The sequence below is a fragment of the Dermacentor andersoni genome, chromosome 7 (genome assembly GCF_023375885.2).
Source record: "Dermacentor andersoni chromosome 7, qqDerAnde1_hic_scaffold, whole genome shotgun sequence".
Lineage (NCBI taxonomy): Eukaryota > Metazoa > Arthropoda > Arachnida > Ixodida > Ixodidae > Dermacentor > Dermacentor andersoni.
This window is the reverse complement of record NC_092820.1, coordinates 102356564-102380108: the sequence shown is the minus strand read 5'-3', so window position 1 is coordinate 102380108 and position 23545 is coordinate 102356564. Positions and strand designations below refer to the sequence as shown.

Sequence of the window (23545 nt, the reverse complement as noted above, 5' to 3'; positions counted from 1 at the left end):
CACCGCCTACCGCAAAAACCGAGCCTTCGCCGCAATCGCGGTCTCATCGACGCAGCGGAGCCTCAACTCCGCTACGGTCCTCACCCGAGATCCTGAGGTGACGGAGCAAGTAGCTGTAGCCCTGGCCGTGCTCGACGGCATACGGGAAGTTATCTACAGCGACTCCAGACATCAAAGCCTTCGAACGTGCCGTCGTCTCCTACCAGGCGTCACACAACCTCCGTAGCGCGGATCTGAGCACCCTCAAGCACCACACTGTCATCTGGTTCCCCGCCCATCTCGGTCAGGTCCCGGACGCCACGCCCAACCTCAACATGATCGCTCACGATGCATCACGTGCGGTTACCGGCCGCGCCGTCCCATCTCGTCGAGCTTGAGGGCAATCGGGACGCACTCATTACGCACAGCTAAATTACAAAACACTTCTACCTAGAGCGCCGCATCTTCCCGCCACCACACACCAAACTTACCAGGCACGCAGGCGCGAACACCACGTTTGCTACAGAACGCATATGCACCCAAACCCTGCCAAATTACACGTTTTCTATCCCGACGCGTGTTCCAGCGACACGCGCTGATCATGCGGAGACACGCTGACACTCACACATATGCTCTGGGAGTGCAGAAATGCTTTTCCCGACTACACCTCGGACAAGTGGGATGAGTCTCTCAGAAGCTCACTCCTCGCCGACGAGTATTGGGCCGTCCAGCAGCCCGCCAGGCACTGTCTGTTGGTCCCTACGTGGGAGACGCCAACTACGCACTACGCGCGTCCTGCAGAACCATAATAAATTTTCCAATTAAGTTCCGCCAAATTACGTATTTAGTCCCAAATATTTAAATAACATCTCAAGTATCACAACGACATGAAAAGTGATATTGAGAAAATTGTTCAGCACAATGAAAATCCTGATACAGCTTTCTGTTGCTCAATACGTGCTACAGAAAAGCGTTTTCTGGAGCAAGAAAGAAGCCTGCGAATACACGGGCAGCAATTCTGCGTGGGTACCGAGCCGTGTTTTGAGGCAACAACAATTGTGCCAGCATTCGCGGGCTTCTTAACCGCTCGAAGAAACACCTTTTTGTAGCACGTAGTGAGTAACAGTAAGCTGTACCGGGACCTTTTCATGTTGCTCTACAATTTGCACTTTGGCATTTTTAATCGAACTATAATGTTTGAGAAGTCATTAACTAATTAAGACTCATTATCTAATTAGGCGGAATGCGAACAATAATCTGAGTATCTCCAAGCGACGGCAAGCAACATAACATTGGTTCGATGCAGCTACGTGGCATTTGCATATTTTTAATGTTTGGCTCAAGCTACGTGAAACACCCTGTATATCCGAAGCAACCGAAGTATGAGAAGGACCACTTCAGACGTTAAGTAAACCTGACTTCAACAATAAAGGCTGTTGTTTCAATGCTTGAATGCTAATCGCATTACCGTCGACGGACGTCGTGACATGAGTTCTGCCATAATGTTATTTTTTATGCGCCGCTACCGCCACCCCGCGCAGCTCTGCTTAAGCGTGAGGCAGCGTTCTCGCAAGGCACGCGCAGAAGAAGAAAACGTCTGACCGCGCAGTCACCAGCACTTTTCATCTGCTCCTGCATTTCTACCGCTATTTTCTGGAGTTCAACAGTCTTATGTCGTCTTCAATGAAGAAGAGTACCGAGGGCAGCCAGCTGAGCAACCACGCTGTCGCTGCTCGCCCACGAAAGGAGGACAACCTGCCCACCACAGCGGCCAACACCACGGCCACTGCGGGCCACACGGCAAGCCCCAAGAGCACAGCTCCAGAGAAAATTGGGGCCATCGTTGGCCGCAAGAAAAGACGCCACCATCGCAAGAACAACAAATCCCAGCCAGCACCGTCGCAGGGCTCAATTTCGTGCCCTTCCGTGATGCCAGCCTCAGTGACCAACGTGGCGACGTGCCAGGTGACGACACCAGTCATCACGGTCAGTGAGCTGTACTCGCCTAATAAAGGGTTTCCCTAATAACGCTATGGGTAGCGCTATATTGCCGACTGTAGTGTAGGCGTTGCTGAAACTATCGTCCATGTCGAACCAAATTCTTTCAGAAAAGAAGTCATTATTATTATTATTATTATTATTATTATTATTATTATTAATGCTTCTGTTAAAAAACATCGACCGCTACATCATCGTGAAGTGCAGCATGCGCAGTAAACTAATGCTTTTTTTTTCACCTGCATCCCTCCACACTATGGTATTATTTCCTCGTTGACTACTATTCGTGCGTTACTGGTGATATTCTAACAAATTCGCTTTTCAGCCTGAGGAGGCCAAGACAGCGGGCAAACCGGACGTACCATCCTGCACTGTGGAATATAAAGGAGCGGCTGCCCCCGACATTGAACGAAAGCCGGATGAAGTGGGACCAGCGCCAACGACGAGCTCTAAGGCGCTGACAGACTATGCTTTGACTGCTGCTCCAGGGCAGCCACTACCACAGAAGCAGGCGCATTCCCAAGTCGGCGATATCTACGAGGCACTTGGGACGCTGTCTCTTTCTCCGCCGAAGAAAGCCACCCGACAGGATTCGCTGAATCCCTTAACCACGTTGCTCGACGTTCGCGCTGATCCATCATCTTCCGAGGTGAGTCGCACTGCTGAACACGTACACAGCAGGCAGGATAGTAAAGACCGAGTTTCTAGTCTCATGCAAGCTTTAGTTACTTGCGCTGTGAGCGGCATGGAATCGCTGGGTGCACGCTGTGTGTGCCTTGCAGCTGTGCTTTTCGGCGAAGCTATTTTCAGGGCCAAAGGAGCTCGAAAACTCAATGCAGACTAAAGACGCGCAAGTACAGTGTCGGCTATGTCGCAGTGTGGTATGCATTGGAGCCAATGTGAGCCGTTAAACGCCGCGGACATGCATACTCGGGGCTTAATGAAACAAAACCACAGGATTTAGTGATAAGGCCGGCCCCGCGCTGCTTGTGGAGGGATAACTACAAACGAAGATTTATTACGCGTCGGACTAGTAATAGCTTGAGAGTACGCAGCCCGCCTAGAAAAATAATGTATGCAGAAGCCCCACTGGAGTTGTCTAAGCCTGCGAAAGCATGCACCCTATCTCAGTTGGCTCACCACAAGTTTAATTTGGCCCACACCCGAATTTCAATCTGGCCGACCTTCACATATAGATTTGGCCACCCCTAAATTTCAATTTCGCCCGCCCCCAAGTTTAGTTGGCCCACTCCAAATTTCAGTTCGCCAACTACCAAATTCAAGTTGTCCCACCCACAAACTTCAGTTTCCGCACCACTAAATTACAAGTTGGCTCACCAACAAATTTATGTTGGCTCGCCCCCAAACTTCAACTTCGCCAACCCCTACATTTCTGTTGGCCCAGCCCTACTATACGCTTCCCCAGCAACCACGACATGTCCCGTAATGTCCCGCGCTGCATGTGTGTATATTGAGTCGGAGTTATTGCCGAATCATTTTTTTCTTTCTAATTGTTGGGCTCGGGCTTTACGCCTGCATTCATGAAATCTTGGGCTGATTTTTTAGAAGATTGGGGAGATCTTGAGTTTTTCTCGCATCTCCCTCGGTATGACTTCCTTTCGTTGCTGCAGTATTGTAGTTTGATCGGGTATCCCAGCTCCTATAAGACCCTCCTGTCCACCTGTGACATATTTAGGCGTTCTAGTTGTGTAGCCATTAACAATGCTTTGTGTTCTTCAAAAGTGTGGTGCATCCCGAAGGCGTCGAGTCTCTCCGTGGGAGACCGAAAATGAATATCCAGGGCAGCCTCATGCGCCGTGCATATTAACGCGACAGCGTTAAGGAGCTCGTGTCGCAGAAAAGCCGGTGTCGTCGGCGTCGGTGTCGGCGTCCGCGGCGTCGGCCGTGAGCGATAAATCCCGGCAGGCACTTCATGAATAAAAAACAACTTGCAAGATGGGCTGGGTGGGAATCAAACCAGGGTCTCCGGAGTGTGAGACGGAGACGTTACCACTCAGCCACGAGTTCGATGCTTCCAAGCGGTGCAAAAGCGCCTCTAGTGAATGCGGTGTTGCCTTAGAAACGAGCCGTAGGAAGTTGTACTGCGGTGTATATCGGTAATTATGAACATGTAACTTACAGAAGTCGCAATTACACGAATAGCGAAGTGCGTTTCCGCTACATTTCTTCAGCGCTTTCCGCACACGCAGAGCCATCTTGCGGCAAACACAGAAGACCCCCTCCTCTCAATGTACGGCGCTGCCCCGACAGGTGGCGCGCCACGCGCGCATTGGGGTTGTGCGGGGACAGGTGCGAGGCGCGTCGCGTCCCGGACTCCTCTCCCCTGACGACGTTTCTCCCTGCTCCCTCACGGGTTGCAGAATCAAGCGTCCTTCCATTCTTTAGATCACTATCTGTCTATCTCTCTGCCCGTGCCGATCACGACGTTTGGCTGGCGTGCGTCGTCTCCCCGGCGCTCCGAGACACCGAGTTCTTTGGTTCGTTCCGCTTGCTCAGGCGCACGTTTCGTTGCCGCGCCGAACGCTCCGTTGCTCGACGCTCATCGCGTCCGATGCGGGGCGCCTCGTAAGTGATCGCTGCGCCGAAGCCCATTGTCTTACACCCCTTGGCGGGTCGACGGGAACGCTGTCGAGTTCACTCTTGAAGGCGAAGCTTAAGCGTCCTCCAGTTTTTAGGACGTCTGCCTGCTCTGTCTCATTACGGTTAGGTTCTTGATAAGGGATGCTGTAGGTAACTCTGGTTATTGCAAAAGCTTCAACAAGTCTTATTGCGTTTGATTCGCTTAGCCCTCTTCTGTTCCGCGCAACTCTTGCTATCATTCTTGCGATTTGTTTGACCGAAGTCTTTAGAGTTTTTAGGGTTTGTTCTGCTGTTATATTGTGTTGTACCAGCCACCTTAAAATCATCACTTCTTGGGATTTTTAAGCGTGGAATCTCCAAGCTTCAATTCAGCTTTCCTAGTTTTAATAATTTCCGTGCACTGTAATTCAGCCTGAATTGTAAGGTGCGCATTTCATGCCGTTCTCGGTGGCGAAATCGTGCATTATGTTTATCTTTGAAGTATTCGTTCCTATTCTAGGCTTGAGCCTTTGGTCGGCCAAAAAGCAATGTCATCGGTCACCTTTTCCCATACTGAAGTCATCGGTATGAAGTGCAAAATGCAGATTTGGACATATTTCCAGCCTATGGGCTAGGTTATTCGTCCTTAAGCTGAATAGCAGGGGTGAGAGGATGTCACATTGTTGTCAGCCCGCATTTGGCAAGTTGAAGGAGTAGTGTCGTTCTTCTATCCTGTGCTGACAGGATAGAAGAACGACACACAAGATGAAAGGAGGCTGTCGCGTGACCGTTCCTCGCACGTCTCGCTGGCTGCTCAGCGGTGGCCAGCTGATTGTTACTATGCGGCGGACGGGAATCCATAGCGGATGCTGGCCCACGAAAAATACACCGCAGCCGAGCGTTCCTTCGAACGCTGACGGCGTCGACTCCGACACACCAAGGAGAGCAACAGGTGGACACGTTCACCCTAACAGCTGTCACAAAGGGACAATACGAAAGCGAGGGAACGCGCCAAGGCGCAAGCGAGTTGCGGAAATGGGATTTAAGGAAGGGGCCAGTGTCCCTTGATCGTTCGGGTTATTTGCTTAGACTCCATAATAGTCGATAATTTCCGCATAACTTATTTTATTTTTCACTAGCCCTTTCAAATTTTCGCAATGGGAAATCATGGCATGCGTTACTCACTTCTCAAAGGCAAAATGGAACCCACTTCTTCTAGTGAGTGTTAGTGGCTTGGTGTCCCGCCTGTCAGCGGTCCTGAGAGACTGATGACCAGGTTAAGCAAAAAAAAATGGCTTTCGAAGAACACTAAACAACTACGCGCATCGTCTGCGTGTACAAAGAGTCAGCGAGCTGACGTGTGGCACTGGCTCACCTGACGGCAGCGTCCGTTACGCGTTTTCGCTGACGCCGAGGTCGTATGCGGCCGCTTCGTGGCTACGACGCAGGCTGCATTCCTTGCTGTTCAGAATTCGGTATGCATGAGATGCCTATAAAGGCCGATTAGCTTTAGTAGTTTGCGCCTGTATAGGTAACTGTACGCATCCACTAAAGTAAAAAGTAAAAAGTAAAGCAGCTATGCAAGGTAGGAGAAATGCAAACCGAAACCGATGCCAAATTTGCCTGGAATACATTGCGTACTAATTGATGTGCAGAAGCTGCACCCCCATGACACTTATTTGATAATAAATAAAATCTGTCAGCAATTATATTTTGGTCTTATTTCAAGTAATGAAAACCTATTGAAACCTAGTTTAGTTCTTTACGTTATACGACATAATTAGGAAGGCGTATTTTATTTAGTTTTTTTTTTTTAACTAAACATAAGGCGTAACATATATGACTCGACATTCAATGCTTTGAAACATATAACGCAAAGTGCTTTGCCAGTTTTTTACCAGCTGCTTAACGCATGAAAGCATAGCCCAGACAGGATGATTTTTGCTGTTTCAAAGTGCTAGTTTCGTCTAGCATGCGCTTAAACACACATTTATTTGGTTATTATTTTGTTTATTACCAAAACAATGAGATAAGGTAACAGTATCTCTCAAGGCCATAGATGTAGCGCTAGTGCACCTTACAAAAAATTGTTAAAAAATAAAATGAAGAGGCGGTAAACAAAAAGAGAGGAAACAAGGAATTAATCATTACATTCTGGCGCAGTCACATGATAGTCATTCAAAAACGGCAACATGCCGAGAAATCTGACCGATTCCAGAAAATTCAGGACTATGAACTGAAGTGCAGAACACCTATTACTATTACCTCACGTAAAGAGAATCTCATGTGCATCCTGGAGCAGCATTCCTAAGCCACGAAGGCGTTTCTTCGTAGTTTCGAATCGAAAGCGTGAAATGGCCCATCTAGCGTTAAATCTAGCGTCTCTGGTCTGTACAGCGAAACGGTACCTAAATTCCCATTGGCTGCGCTACCGCCGCCGTCGGAGCAGAGCGGGTGACAGGTACAGTCGCGATCTTTTTGAGCGTGAACACGGAAGCGCGTGCCTTTCTGTGCTACCAGCGCAGTCTAGCGGCGGCGCCGAGAAGCAGCGCGCATGCGCAGTGCGTCTGGCGTGCGAGAATTCTATCTTCGCGCGCATTGCGTCATGCAAGCACGCGCGTGTCGCCTGTTACACGCATATCGTAACAAGGGAGCCGTAGGATTCAAGTGCGGTAACAATGTTGAACTTTACGTTCCAGACGATGTATAAGTGAAATTGAAACTATGATAACATTTACCTACGTTCGGAAGATCATTGTTGGTCTGTGGCTAGTCTATTGCAGGCATGCGCATTATGCTCGTGGTATATATATATATATATATATATATATATATATATATATATATATATATACATATATATATATATATATATATATATATATATATACATATATACATATACATATATACATATACATATATACATATCCATATATATATATATATATATCTGTTCACATTACCACATTGGTCAGAGCAGCTGTTGAACCTCCACATGCCCCATGTTCCTGAGAAGAGAGGCGAGATATAGTCCAACTTTCTCTCAAGGGATATCCTCTGCGCTCTATCGATGCCCAGACACAGAGGTCGCTAAAGACTATCACTAGGATAATCCAAGCGTTGAGCAAGAAAAGCTGCATGTTTGACGCCCCACATAGGCGTCGACCAAGGGGAACAACGGATGAACAGGAGGCACTTGTGGTAGCTGCAGTCATGGAGAACACGTTTCACTCTGCGACGGGACCGCGGGAGCTTCTGGATCTGGACGCTTATGTTGTTAGCATACGGCGACGCCTCAGGAGGGAAAGTCCGCGACGTTCTGTGGTTGCCCAAAAGCCCGTCCTCACTGCTTCGAGTAAGGCGTCACGACTGCCATTTGCCGAAGCGCACGCCTCGTCGACTTCCGATGACTGGGGTCGAGTATTCTTCTCGGACGAGTGCGCATTTATAACGCGTCAAAACCAACGCGTGTGAGTGTGGCGAGCAAGAAGGACATGGTAAGAACTTTTTCTGAACGGTCTTTATTTTGTGTGAAGGACTGAATTTAAACTTATTTCTATGCAATTACGAGCCAGCCAATGAGCAGGAAGTCGTCGCGAGCGGACGCACCTGCGTGGACACGTTGGGCGTGGTGTCATTGCATGGTCTCGGGCCTCTTCCCCGCATGAAGGGCGCTCTTAATTCGCACAGCTACTGTAGCGAAATCTTAGACGACGTGCTCTTATATTACTCACACCGCTTTCCCAGGTGCTTATTTTGTGTTCCCGAATGACCCTGCGTGGGTGCATACTGTGAAGGCTGAGAAACTGCACCTAAAAACTCGTAAGGTCCATCTGCTACGCTGACCGACCAAGGGCGCCGACATGAACACCTGCGAAAATGTAGGGGGGGGGGGGGGGGGGGCGCTTAAAAGCAGCCATGTTGCAGCGTCATATTTATTCGGCGACTCTTGAGAGCTGTGGGTTGATGGTTGCGAAGAGTTGGAGCATCATAGAGCAAATATTAACAGAGTGTCTGCTGTGTATTCTTCACTACCGTCTAGAATGGCAGCATTGGTTGCTGCAAAGGGGGATATGACACAATAATAACGAAATTCAAACAGCGAATAATTGCAGTTTACAGCTGTTACTTCTCTAAGTGTTTCAATATCTTGTGAAAAGTACAAAAAAAAAAAGATCGGACGTTTGTTTTCCGCAGCCTATTTCCTCCATTGTGTGACTAAAGAGCCCGGACGAAAATAACAAACAAGAAACCTAGGTAATGAGTTCCAAGTAAACTAAGGTAACGGTAAGCACGAGAATCACACCGTTTGAACTGCAAGCCTTTGAATTTTGTTCTGCAGTAAAGCAGTGACAACCCAGAAAAAAAAAAACTTCTGTCTGTATGTTTAGCAGACGACAAGCAAGCGCTCCGATGACGTGATGCGCGCGAGGGAAAGATACTCTCGCCGCGCATGCTCAAAGATGTTGCGAGGCGCCGCCTAACTGCGATGCAAGTACAGAAAGCCACGCACTCCCGTGTTCAGGCTCAAAAAGATCGCGACTGTATGTCCTCACTTGCGGAAGTAAGCGCACCGCCTTGCGCGCGCCTGTTTCTGCAGCGCTTGTGGTGTCGTCTTCTTGCCTCGTGTCCCGTCTACGTTTTGCGCTGTTAACACCATGATAGGAAACCAGCAAGCCCAAGCTGCTATTCTAGCGAATTCTTGCCGCGAAAGCGCCTTTCGCGGCGCGCGTTTTTCAGCGTGCCGCCTTGCGCGCGCTTATTCCCGCAAGTGAGGACGTACCTTGTCCCCGCCAGCTGTCGCTAATTTCACTATCGCGTGAGGGTAGAGGGCTTCTTCAGCTACGGCACCTCACCCTCGCTCTCGGAAGCCGGCTCGCCCCGTTCCTCTCTCTCAGTCCCCATTGTTCTTAGCTGCTGCGCGCGCCTGTCGGCCTTCGTGGCCGCTGCAGGCTGCTTCCTCGGCTTCTCGTCGCGCAGGACTTCGGAAGCATGCGGACTTCGCACCGCAGGTTGCTGCTCGCTGGCTCGGGTAGCACGTACCGTTATGGAACATTACTCGCAGCGCAAAACTCCAAGGACCACTCAGCGGAGCTCAGTAGGACAATAAAATTTCAAGCGAGGCTTGTATTGGCTCACAAGTGACGTTAGCGTGGTCACGCAAAAACCCAGTTGCTCCTGAGTAGAGCAGCTGCGGTAAAGGGCGCTTTGATGAGTTAACACCTGTGCCGGCATCGGAACGTGAGTTATTAGCAAGGTTTCCAGCTGCATAGGCGCGCGCTCACGTCACGCATGCGACCAATCAGCCGTTTCACTTCAACCGGGGAGGGAAAGGGCAGGAAAGGGTCTCGCGCGCGCTGCACGGGTGTCGTTTCCGTTTAGTTCAGGCTCGGAAAGCAGGTGGGAGGACCACGCGTTGTTGGTAACCCCCGAGTTCAGCGTTCGACGAGCCGCGGCGAGAACTCGCCTGTGAAAGGGCTCGCCGTCGACGCGCCTATCCAGCCGTTAGAGCCACCCGAGCGTAGGCAATCCGACCGAAACGAGAAGATCCCGAGCTGAGGGAGCGGGAGGCCGAAGCAATTCGGCACCGTTACCCGTGGGTTACTTAACCGTGACGAAGGTCGGCTGCACGCAGGACAAACATCGCTTACCCCCATTTTCCAGTAGGGGAAGGGTTGGTACTTTTTCGCATTCACAACTCATAAGAAGTGCCTAGGTGTCCTCGAATTTTTCGCTAGTTGTCTTTGGAGCCCTCCCAGAACACATGTGACTGTTTGGCTTGAACGCGGCATTGAGTACAGGTTGACGACGGAAAATGCCTTGTTTTATGGATCCAGCTGGCTGTGCCAGCACTGTTGATGCGCGGGCAAAACAATGTGGCACTCTCCCGGCGGTTTAAACCTCTTACAACCAGTGCAGTCTCTGCTGACCGGGCCGGAGCAAGGGAGGCTAAATGGCAGTTAAGCAAGCCGTTAAGCTCTTCACGGCCGTCAGGTAGAGTAATTACAGGCAAATGCGCAAAGCTAGTTCGACTGTCAGCACTCTCAATGCCTGGAATTACAATGTGAGACGGCACTCACTGAATGGTGACCTTTGTGCCAGCCTCATGAAGTTGTTTGTTTCACCCCTCGACGCTACAGCGTCGTCACTCTAGCTTCGTCCATTGACTCTCGTCCTGCCGTCTTCGTCACGCCATCGTCGTCGTACGGTCGTCTTGCTCTCGTTGTCCTTATAGGGTTGTCATGCCGTCGTCATCATAGAGTCCTCATCATTCATTCGTTTCAAACCATTGTCGTGATACTCCTGGTCGTTCCATCGTCATCATTGCAACTTCGTTATGCGACTATCCTTATGCCATTGTTGTCACACCACTACCGTCAAACAGTGGTCGTCATACGATGGTCGTCATGCCGTCATCCTCATGTTATCGTTCTACCATCGTGATCAATTCAGAAACGTCATCTCATTGTAGTCATGCCGTCGTCGTCATACGGCTTGGTCTGCCACTGACATCATATTGTCGCGTATGCCCTCCTGTGGTATACGCGCTGAATGAAGATCCAGGCGTTTGCACTTTACGAAAACGTAAGCGGCGACGCGCGATGCCGAGACGAACCTCGTTCTCCTCCTCTTCTGTCCCCTTGCTGTGCCAAACCATGTGGAATTACCCCCTCTTCAAAAAAAAGGAAAACATACAGAGGCTTGACGTGAGCGCGCCGAGATAGCCTAGGGCGAACACATAGGCTGTAGTCACAATCACTGTGGTGTGTGATATAGTCACAAGGCGCTGAGGGACAGGCAACAACAAAAACTAACCTAAGCTGCTGAAAACGTCGAATATTAGGGGCTACAGTGCGGTTTCAACTGCACAACGTGCACAATCTCAGATTGCGGTTGTCGACGTCGGGGAAGCTAGCTTCAGTCAGGAAGGACTTCGTAATGCACGTCACTGATTCGCTGCAGCACTCTGTAAGGTCCGCAGTAGCGACTCGAATGCTTCTCGGATAGTCCTTTTCGGCGCACGGGAGTCCAGACGAAAACTTGATCACCAGGTTGGAACTCGACTTGTCGATGGGGGAGATTGTAACGGTGCGCATCGATGCTCTGTTGTTTCTTTATGTGCACACGGGCAAGCTGACGGGCTTCTTCCGCGCGTTGCACGAAAAGTTCGGCATATTGGGCGAGGTCGGGATGATCGATGTTGTAACACGGCAGCATTGCTTCTAACATAGTCTGCACTTCACGGCCGTAGACGAAATAAAACGACGTGACGCGTGTTGTTTCTTGCGTATCAGTGTTGTAGGCAAACGTTACCTAAGGGAGTATCTCGTCCCACGTCTTGTGATGTACGTCTACGTATATAGACAGCATGTCAGTCATCGTTTTGTTCAGTCGTTCGGTCAAGCCGTTTGTCTGCGGATGATAGGCAGTTGTCGTTCGATGGGTCGTGCAGCTGAGTTCAAAAATGTCTTCAATGAGCTGTGCTGTAAGGGCTTTGCCCCGGTCTGTGATGACGTGTGATGGGGCGCCATGCCGTAGGACGATGCTCTGTATGAAAAACTGCGTAACCACGGAAGCTGTGCCTCGAGGCAGCACCTTTGTCTCAGCATACCGCGTTAAATAGACTGTGGCGACGATTATCCACCCGTTGCCAGAAGATGACAATGGAAACGGGCCCAGAAGATCAATGCCGACCTGGTCGAAAGGTTTCCCAGGTGGGTGTCCCAGAAACATGAGCTCCTCGTAGCCGAAATGACACTTCTGAGGCTTAATGGTGAGGTTAGCCGATCGGATGGCTTCGAGAACTTGCCGCAATCGTCGACGGTGGTCGTCAAATGTCGCCGAAAGAACAACCACGTCGTCAAGGTAGACGAGGCAGCTTTGCAACTTCAGGTCAGCGAGAACGATGTCCATCATTCATTGGAAAGGTGCTGGTGCCGAATAGAGACCGAAAGGAAGTACTCTGAATTCGTAAAGGCCATCTGGAGTGACGAAAGCAGTTTTTTCGCGGTCTCGTTCATCTACCTATATTTGTCAGTACCCGCTCTTTAGATCGAGAGACGAAAAATACTTAGCTCGCCGCAACCTGCCTGAAGAGTCATCGATACGTGGTAGTATGTACACGTCCTTCTTGCTAACATCGTTGAGGCGTCGATAATCAACACAGAAACGAAGCGTTCCGTCTTTTTTCTTGACCAGTACGACCGGGGAGGACCACGGACTGTGTGAAGGCTGAATGACACCATCATCTAGCACCTCCTTGACTTGTATTTAAATTGCCTCACGTTCTTTCGGCGAGGTACGATAAGGCTGTTGTTTGATGGGGCGTGCATCGGTGGATGTCGCTATTCGGTGCTTCGTGATTGGCGTTTGGCCCACCTTAGTAGACCGAGCGAAGCACGCTCGGAATGCGTTCAAGAGTTTCTGCAGTGCGCTCTTTCGGTCATCCGTAAACTCGGAGTTTACATCGATGTATCTGAGTGAACCGTCGTCTGTGTCCCTTTCAGAAGCAAAGCACTCGACGATGTCCGTTGATGGTTCGGCGTAGGCGACGGCAGTGCCACGAAAAATGTGCCGATGCTCAAAGGTAAAGTTGGTAACGAGGACCGCTGCCTGGCTATCACGAAGTTCCACAAGGCTTCGCGCTACACAAATGCCTTTGGTCAGCAACAAGGAAATGTTGCCTTCTACAATGGTTTCACCGTCTTGTAGCTCGTCGTACTTGACCGGAACCATAACACTCGCACGCGGAGGTATCGTGATGCTCTCATCCGAAACGCGAAGTGCGGATCTGTGTCCAATGGCGTCGGTCTGTGTTGTTGCCCTTTGTGTATAGAAAGTGATGCAGAGCTCGCGGAGGTCAATACTGGCGCCATATTCCCGGAGAAAGTCCATCCGAAGAATTGAATCGCGGGAACACTCGCATAGAACTAGACAAGTGGCGACAAAAGCAGCACCGCAAATTTCTACTCTGGCCGTGCACAAGCGAAGCGGTGTGACGACGTGGCCACCTGGTGTACGAACTGGTGCCCCATTCCAGGGCAACGTAACTTTTTTCAAAACGGTCGCCAGTTTTCCACTAAGAATAGAGTAATCAGCGCCGGTATCTGCAAGTGCACTCATTTTTCTGCCGTCGATTAACACAGGTATGTCCAGTGAAATCTTGTTGGCGGGAACTGGTTCTGGCGTCGTCGTGTTTTCGTTGTTCTGCGGTCGGCACGATACGAGGTCTTCAGCGCGTCGCTTAAAAGCGGCCCCGCCTCGGAAGGTCACTGACGTCAGTTTTTCCGGCGTGGACTTGGTGATCGACCTTGCGTCGTCTTCGAGGAGGTATAACGAACGGGGAAACATCGCCGCGGTGAGGGTGAGCGTGACTGCCGCTGTGATGTGCCGGGCCTGCGCTGCTGTTCGAGCAATTCTGAGATGTCGGGAGGCCTTTGGCCGAACCTAGGTCGAGGCGAATCGGTATAAAAACCGTGCAGTCCGAGTCGTCGGTAGGGGCACACCCGATACACATGACCAGCTTCGCCGCAGTGGTATCACAGCGGTCGTCGATCGGGTTCTCGCCAAATCCCGATTTCCTCGGCTGTGTTCGGCGGTCGTCGAAGTACGGTAGTGAAGTTGTCGAAGCGGCTTGCCCCGATTGCAACGCGACTGGCGACGCAACATAAGTAGGTACGAAAGCTTTGGCGAGGCTCAGTAATGTTTTTGCGTAAGTCTTGCGCCTGGACTCCCTTGGCAGAGGTGGTGCTTCACTGCTGAAAAGAGATACCTGCAGTGCCTTCTGTACTGCGTAGTGTAGGACACTGGCAAGGGAGCTGACTGGAGGTGGCGACGTACCGTAGTGCTTTTGCAGCTCGTCGCGAACTACTGAGCGAATCAGCTCGTAAAGCAAGGCGACGTCGCATCCGAAGCCTACCGGCATATCCGGAGTGCAGGCAGCATTTACTTGTCGGTTGTACATGTTCGACCGTTGCTCAAGCGTCTTCTCCGTCGCGGTGGCTTCGGTGAGGAACTCCGCAACAGTCTTGGGCGCATTCCGAATAAGACCGCCAAAGAGCTGTCTGTTCCTTTACGCCTCTCATCAGATTACGTACCTCCTTCTCTTCCGACATGCTCGGATCGGCACGCTGAAAGAGACGCGTCATGTCCTCCACGTACATCGTGACGCTCTCGTTGGGCTTTTGAACACGTGACTGAAGAGCTCGCTCCGCTTTTTCCCGCCGATCAGGGCTGGAGTAAATCTCCAGTAGCTTGCGCTGGAACTCAAGCCAGCGTGACAGGGCACTATCGCGGTTCATAAACCACGTGTGAGCACCATCCTGGAGGCTGAAGTAGACGTTCCTGAGTTTGGCGTTGTTGTCCCTCTCGTTAAACCCAGTCACGCGCTCGAACTCCGCAAGCCAGTCTTCCACGTCTTCACATGTGTCGCCATGAAAAGCCGTCGGTACTTGGGGGTTCAGCAGCGTTAGGCAAGTTGGTGTCACCCGTTCCGTAGAAGTCGCAGTGGTCGCAGTCATCGCTTTTTCCTTGAGGTTTCCAAATTCTGGGGCGAGGGCTCGGATTCGCCGGCTTGTGCGGGGAGCTGGAGTCAACTCCAATTGTGGGGCGAGGTTCTTGCTGCCCAGTGGGGTCTCCTGCATAAGTTCAGTGTACCCAGCAAGCTCCACCAAATTGTCGCGTATACCCTGCTGTAGTATGCACGCTGAATCAAGATCCAGGCGTTTGCATTTTACGAAAACGTAAGTGGCGACGCGCGATGCCGAGACGATCCTCGTTCTCCTCTTCTTCAGTCCCATTGCTGTGCCACACCATGTGGCAATAGTTTCGTCATCCTTGCGCTGATGCTGTCGTTCATGCTATCGTTCATGCTGTCATCATTCAATCACAATCATGTCGTCGCTATACTGTATATCGCTGAAAATACTCACCAAGATAATTTCCAACAGAATCAGAGCAAAACTTGAGTTCTATCAACAGGCTGTCTTCAGGAAGGGATATTCTGCAATGGTTCGCGTCCATGTCATCAATCTTGTAATGGAGAAATCTGCGGGGTACAATAAACCTCTCTATAAGCCTTTCATAGATTTTGAAGAGGCATTTGATTCCGCAGAGGTGCCAGCATTCATAGCGTCATTGCGTAGTGGAGAACAACAGGAGGCATGTGCGATTATCCAGCGAAATATTTACAAAAGTCACACAATCACGCAGTTACCTTGGTTCTCCGCAAAAAAGCAGAAAGTTATCTATCAAGCAAGGCATCAGGCAAAGATGCACCATCTCCGCGAAGCTATTCACTGTATTCTTAGAAGTATTCAAGCTGTCATACTGGGAAGCCTTAAGGGCGAGTACCAACGGCAAATATCTTAACATCCTTCAGTTTGCAGATGACATTGTGCGGTTCAGCGCCACAAGGAAGGAATTACAACAAATGATTCAGGAACTTAACCGAGAAAGTGTGGGAGTGGGGTTGAAAATTAGTACGCAGAAGGCAACAATGATGTTCCGTAGCCTAGCAAGGGAACAAGAATTCAGGATTACCACTCGCCCTCAAGAATATGTACAGCAGTACGTTTAGCTAGATCAATTAGTCACAGCAGACCCTGATCATGAGTAGAAAATTAACAGAACAGAAATGGGCAGGAGTGTATACTACAGGCATTACGAAATCCTGACTGGGAGATTACCGCTGTCATTGAAAAGAAAAGCGTACAATCTTTGTGTTCTACCGTTGCTGACATACGGGCCAGAAACTTCGAAGTTAACAAAAACAAAGCTTGAGAACAACTTAAGGACCGCGTAAAGAGCGACGGAACGAAAAATGTTACGCGTAACATTAAAAGACATTAAACCAGCGCCGTGGGTCAGACAGCAAACGGGGATAGCCGATATTCTGGCTGAAATTAAGATAAGGGAGTGAAGCTGGGCTGCCCATGCAATGCGTAGGGTAAATAACCGGGTGACCATTACAGTTACAGAATGGGTGACGAGGGAAGAGAAGCGCAGCCAAGGACGGCAGAAAACTGGGTGGGATGATGAAATGAGTAAATTTGCAGGCAATTGTAGGAAGTCACAAGCGCAAGACAGGGGTAACTGGAGATCATTGAGAAGAGCTTTCGTACTGCATTGGACATAAAAATGGGGTGCTGCTCATGGCGACGATAGTAACTGTCATGCATGTCACGCATCGATTGTAATACCGTCGTCGTTATATATGTGGTCGCAGTCGTGCCACTGTCGTCATTCCGCCTTCTTCATCCGGTTGTCGTCTCATACTGTCGTGGTAACGCCACCATCATCATTTCATTGTTCTCTTGCCGTCGTCATCACGATGTCATTTTTATAGCACCGTCATCATTTAGGAATCTAATTTCATTGTGGTCATGTCGTCGTCATACCGCCTTTGCCCTTTAGTTTGACATCATTCCTTATTCGTCAGTCCATCATCGTCACTGTCTTGTCGTCACGCCATGATGCTCACAGGTGACCATGTCAAGCCAGTGCCCTATCGAAGTGGGCCGACAGCGGAGATTGTGTATGACGCATGTAGCCGAAGCACCAGAAGCTTCACAATGACCACCAATGATTTTGAATAAGCGTAACATGAGCAATGCTCTGCGCCGCTACGTTGTTTGAATGCTAATCGCATTACCGTCGACAGTTACCGGGAGATGGGTTCTGTCGTACCTTGTGTTTTGTCTGGTACCTGACTAGCCGTATATCATGTGTTGCTGAACATGCGCTTTGTTATCGCAGAATCGGCCTGCCCGTGCGGCTGCTCTCAAAAACTCGAGATGGCCGTTCGACATGAAAGTGGTGGTAATCGTGGTGCTGACCACGATCATTCTGGCCTCCGCCTTCTTTGTGTACAAGACGCCTAAGCGACAACGTCAGAGGATCTGTCCAACCGACGACTGCGAGCACCATCGGTGAGACAGACATACACTTTGATGTGATTTATATAATGAATTTAATGCACGATATGGGCAGTTCTTAGCACTCCTGTGGTGTTATGCGGAGTCTTTTATAAACGCCAACATTGAAAGCACTTCACAGAGTGAGTCTGGCAACGCGTGCTTAAAGGAACCTCAATTATAGAAGCTACCTACGACAGAGGCCATAGTTTTGTTTCTGAGCCCATTGTTGTCACTTTCTATATCAATCCGGCTGTGCCAGTAAGAACAGTTTTTCGAATGCTTAGCTGAACATGTGCCGCAACTATAGTGACTTCGCGTGACAACCTTGGACTGCCCCTTTGATTAACAAGTGCACATTAGAAGAAAATACACCTGTAACAGTTACTTATACCGTCGTGATAGGATAAGGCAAATTAACTGAAAGGGAACAGCTGTTTACTCTTCTTGTCCGTCTTCTTGTTGCGTAGTGAAATCGCGTATCCCACTCTGGGGTATAGGCCATGAATCGGGCGATGAAGAAAACCCTTTTTTTAATAAATTAGGGTGAAATGATGTAGGTATCTTGCAAATGGTATTTAATGTGTCTACTTCTTTTAAGTGTCTTCTTGTCAGAAGCAGTAATCGTCAACCTCGTCCTCGTCTTCTACTGCCAAGAGAACATGGCATTATCTGCTTCCCACAAAAGGATCATCGTCATGGTGCCAAAGGCAAAGTTCAATAACAAGCTAAGGCACGAAATGTTCAGTAATGCGCTAAGCAAACGAAAGAATGAAATTAAAAATCGGGCTGAGAGCATGTGGGAGCACCACAAAGTTTGAGGTACCACAGAAGGGTGGTGGTTTGGACTAGTTGGTTTTCGGTAATGCTAAATGGTGCAGCGCAAAGCAGGACAAAGGGACACTTTGCGCTGAATCATTTATCATTTGAGGTACCACTGAATTGTGGTATCTCGGAACAGCTGTGCTGCGAACGGTCTGTGACTATCGCGGTCTTCGATAATCATTTCGGAAGCAGTAGCTAGCTGAAAGACTTGGGTTTCACTTGGGTCTCGCAGCACCCTGTCGAGTAGTCGGTGGCAACAACAGTACAGCGGTTATCAGCTGTATAAATGAGGAAGGGGCCGAGTAAATCAATGCCAAACTATTTTAATGGCGCATAGTGGGGGGGGGGGGGGGGGGGGGTCGGCGTACAGACTGGAAGAAATCGGTTCCTCTCACAGGTTGACACTTGCAGCGTTAGCAGTTGCGACAAGTTTCGGCGTTCTGCTTGACTGTTTTGGTAAGCTTTACTAAATTCTTTGCTTGATCCACGCCAAGATACACATCAAACCAAAATTTCTAGAAGACTATTAGTCGCGGTATGCCCGTCAAAAATTTTCGCGAACGACAGTCGTAGTAATGAGAAAATAAACTGTTTCTTTTGGATGAAAGTTTCGCTAGCAGTGGAGGTTGTTACGAAGGCAAAACAAACGACAAATCGCCTGCGAACGATGGCAGGGGTTGGGCCCTGCGCGCTTCCATGTATTCAGTCAGTTCTCACCTCTCTAAGTTGTCGTGTTGCTGTTGACAGAGGTAAGAATATGTAAGGGCGGTCTACTGTCCTTCTCAAGATATTTTGGAATGGTCTCAACGTGTGCGCAGGAAAGGTAGTCGAAGTCAATCTGTTTCTGGACTTGCGCAAAATAGTGACATCGAGTACCTGCATCAGAAATCCTGCGCGATCGCCGAAAAGGTCCATCAGATTTGCGAGCCAGCATAGATAGTTGTGGACGACTCGAAATGAACGTCCTTACAAGTATGACTGGACCTATGTAATGGCCAATACGACCATTCCCTCTTGTATACTTTTTTAGGTGAAGGAAAACACTGTGGCTAGCATAGGAATAATGCGCCGATCTCCAATTTGAAACTGCACCAGAATGGCTCCAACACCAACGATGCTGGCGCCAATGTGCAGCTCTTTATCGGCTTCAGTGTCAGTGTCAAAGAATCGGCATAGTTTGCAGACCTTGTTCGCGTTTGTAGAAAGCACCAGATGGTGCTCATCCACAAAGATGGCATCATTCTTGACAACACTTTGCAAGAGGTCGACGGCTTTCGAAAAAAATTGTACGAAATGTTCGTAATAACGCACAAAGCACTAGAAAGTGGCGTACGTTGTTCTTTGTCTTCGGTATCAAGAACAAGACAAGTGCCTTAGTTTTTACTCGGTCAGGCCGAGAGGAGGCACTGCTCACATTCTCGCTCTGAACATGGAGTTCCTGATATAAAACGTTGCACTATTCAGCTTTAGGAGGCAGAAAAACCATATCGTTTGAGTACTGAAACGAGGGCCAGCCGAGGCCAGACAAGTCTGTGCCCATCATTCGTTGAAAGTAGCTGGAGCTGAAGAGAATTCAAAAAAGAACTATGTTTGTAGAAGGGCGTAAGGTGAAATGATCACCGTTTCTACCTCGATTGCGTTCGCCACCTTCTACATATTAGTACTCGCTAGGCAGATCCACGGAAATGAGGTAATACACGTGCCACAGGCGAGCCACAGAGCCAATAATGGAACGGCGCCGATTTGCCAGGCAGTTGATAGGTTCCACTGATGCGAATAGGACGTGTGACGTGGTAGGAATTGTGGCGTGGATGAAAGACGACAGAGAGGGAATAGAGGACGTCACAGTCTCGACATACGATGCACGTTGTCGTCGGACCTCCGTTGATGAATGGCGCGGCGCATTGTCGCTGGGCCATTCATCGCTTGCTTCTGATGAGAGCCGAGATAGAACCTGATGCGGGCCGAGCCGGGCAATAGTGCAACACGACACTTGCTAAGTTGAGTCTTGCCTCATATATGCGGATATCTTTAGCAAACTTTGAGAACCATTCTTGTGCCGTAGAAGTTTCCACTAAAACATACTACTTTAATATCAATGGCATCATTCTCAGGAAATCTCGCCATGCAATACCAAGCATATAAGTTCACGCAAATATGTTTTCAGTGGCAACCAGATATCTAAGTAAAACAGCGATTACTTCCCTGCCATACAGAGCTCAGCGCTACTGTGGCACCTGCTTATTCGTAGTTGTCTTGGCAATTCATTTGCCGTTTTAAGGATACTTTAAACAAGACCAGCCAATAACTGATAAAGTGTTCTTTCGTATTCACGCATCAGGAGGCACACCCTTTCTCTCCTTTTTGGTGAGCTTCCCGCAAAAGAACTGTTAATCGAAAGTCAGCATTCTATCGTGTTCCTCGTTGGTTCTTATCCTGCGTTCATATGTGATGTGACTCTGCAAAGAGGAGCTAGATGGCGTGATTCTTCGAGAGCACGTAGGAAGTCTTCGTGCGCAAGCTTACGCTTTGAAGGTTTCCTCAGAGCGCACAACCCAGTTTCTTTCTAAGCGCTGGCTTGTGACAACAAAAGACAATATTATGCTAAGCTGTATTATTTACTTACACAACTGCAATAGTCAAACTACTACTTCTGCCATGATAAAAGCCTTGATAATCGAGAAACAATCCAGCAAAATTAAAAATAAATGGCGAATGTGTTTTAGAGTTCCCGCACTAGCTCACTTAATATCATGAATTTTCGCAGGGTCTTCTCAGGTCTGAGTTACTTTCGGTGAAGGGAGAGTAGCGTACCTTCCGATCGAACGGAAAACTCGATTCGAGCAAGTTTTCATTGCTGTTATTGTGCCAAGACTGCCCTTTTGCGACAAAATCATATCCCTGACATGTCACCCCGAATTACTTCGACCGAAACGCTTTCATTTCTCGGCTTCTTCATGCCACCTGAGTTCCACGGGCGGGACGATGCCTGAGAAGCCCCGAAAAATTTCGGTTATAATTGAATATTACGGCTCTATAATATAAGCTTTAGCCGCAAAGAAAACAAGCACGATCACAACAACTATCAGAGCCATAAAGCATGCATAACTCCAGACATGCAGGTCGGTGCAAAGGTTGGCTCGCGTAGGCAATATACGAAGCCTTCAAAACATCACTGCGGCTTCTTGCAATGATAGCATTGTCATCGCGAATTAATGTCAACGCATCTTCTGTGCTCTGTACGGCGGTAGAAGACTTGTTTCAAGTCAGGTTTAAGCGCATGATGACAGGTGCAAGAAGAGCCTCGTGACGTTTGCATTTACGACCACGCTCATCGTTCGGAAAATGCATTACCAAGATTAGAGATACAAATGAAATACCAAAAATTCGTTCGTTCCTTTCTTGAAGACCCATAGTTGGGAATTCCGATTTATGCTATTCAATGTGAATCCATGCTGCGTTTGCACCCCAACAAGTTGGTAGCTGAACCAGACCGAAAATATCTATGCTCCCTTCAACAAAGCTTGGAGCATACGCACACCACAATCAGACAGAGCGGTTGTCAATAGTTATCTTCGACCATAGGTCACCATTGCCAACAGAATTCACCCTAACTCGCTCACAAATTATAGCTTAAGGCTCACTCGGTTTTAAGCTTACCAAAATCAGACTCAACCTGGCTCAATGGTACTCATGCTTACGAAGACCACATTCCGCAGGGCTCACTGAAACTCGGCAGAAGCCGAACTTAGCCTTTCTTTTTTCCCAGCTTGTCCAACCGACCTTGAATCTATCAATGCAGTCACTACCTATATTCATAATGCTAACAGCATAGAAAAAACGAAGGACGAATAAAAAAACACAGGACGAGCGCTGGTTCTATGTTCTAGTCCTGTGTTCTGGTCGAATAATCCAGGGAGGTACGCCGCATTTAGTGTGTACGCACATCTTTTCTAGTCTTCGCCTCGCAAGCCTTAACTTCGCAGCTTCAAGGCATGCATTACGGAACAGAACGATGAAATGCTGTTTGTTGTCAAATGTGGTATGACTGTTGAAAGTTTCTTTGAACTTTTATCGTGTTACCTGTAGTCGGCTGTGATTGGATGGAATGACATGGTTTTCATAGAGAGGGCTAGTAGTTGTGTCAGATCCAGGGTGGCTCCCGTCCTGAATAGCATTTCTTGAAACAGGTGGATGTGTCATTAAACTGGCGTCTTTCTGGGATAACCATCAAGGCGTTCAGATGTGTTGATGACTTTCTGGTTTTAATTCGCAGAGACGACGGTACCAGGAAGGTCGACGAATTACTAGATCTTTATAAGGAGCTTGGTCAGGATATGAACTTCACCTTACCATCATCATCATCATCATTATCAGCCTGGTTACGCCCACTGCAGGGCAAAGGCCTCTCCCATACTTCTCCAACAACCGCGGTCGTGTACTAATTGTGGTCATGTCGTCCCTGCAAACTTCTTAATCTCATCCGCCCACCTAACTTTCTGCCGCCCCCTGCTACGCTTCCCTTCCCTTGGAATCCGGTCCGTAACCCTTAATGACCATCGGTTATCTTCCCTCCTCATTACATGTCCGGCCCATGCCCATTTCTTTTTCTTGATTTCAACTAGATGTCATTAACTCGCGTTGGTTCCCCCTTCCAATCTGCTCTTTTCTTATCTCTTAACGTTACACCCATTATTCTTCTTTCCATAGCTCGTTGCGTCGTCCTCCATTTAAGTAGAACTCTTTTCGTAAGCCTCCAGGTTTCTGCCCCGTGGGTGAGCACTGGTAAGACACAGCCATTATACACTTTTCTCTTGAGGGATAATAGCAACCTGCTGTTCATGATCTGAGAATGCCTGCCAAACGCACCCCAGCCCATTCTTATTCTTCTGATTACTTCCGTCTCAGGATCCGGATCCGCCGTCACTACCTCCCCTAAGTAGATGTATTCCCTTACCACTTCCAGTGCCTCGCTACCTATTGCAAATTGCTGTTCTCTTCCGAGACTGTTAAACATTACTTTAGTATTCTGCAGATTAATTTTTAGGCCCACTCTTCTGCTTTGCCTCTCCAGGTCACCTCGGACCAAGCCAAAGAGGACGAACTACAATTCCTAGACCTTAGACAATGTTTTTTAGACGACCATGTCTGCTGCGAATATTTACCCCACTCTGTCAAGCCCCTGTTGAACTTTAGTCCAGGTCATACCAAAATAAAAGTTAAAAACGCCATTTGAATTTCCTGAC

At 48.8% G+C, this 23545-nt stretch overlaps 2 protein-coding genes across 2 annotated transcripts in view; one reads left to right on the top strand and one right to left on the bottom strand.

The window, feature by feature from the left end:
- Positions 1 to 5959, bottom strand: part of LOC129385674 (endothelin-converting enzyme 1-like) — a 63153-nt gene extending 57194 nt beyond the window's left edge. Inside the window, exon 1 of the mRNA XM_055072580.2 lies at positions 5743 to 5959. The gene's annotated coding sequence lies outside the window, so the exon portion shown is untranslated. The remainder of the gene's footprint in view (positions 1 to 5742) is intronic.
- LOC129385673 (uncharacterized) lies at positions 1588 to 23523 on the top strand. The gene is made up of 4 exons (XM_055072579.1): positions 1588 to 1965; positions 2303 to 2626; positions 17317 to 17489; positions 23374 to 23523. Exons 1-4 carry the CDS (start codon positions 1651 to 1653, stop codon positions 23414 to 23416), a joined length of 855 nt encoding a protein of 284 aa, XP_054928554.1. The 5' UTR covers positions 1588 to 1650; the 3' UTR covers positions 23417 to 23523.
- The last annotated feature ends 22 nt before the right edge of the window (positions 23524 to 23545 follow it).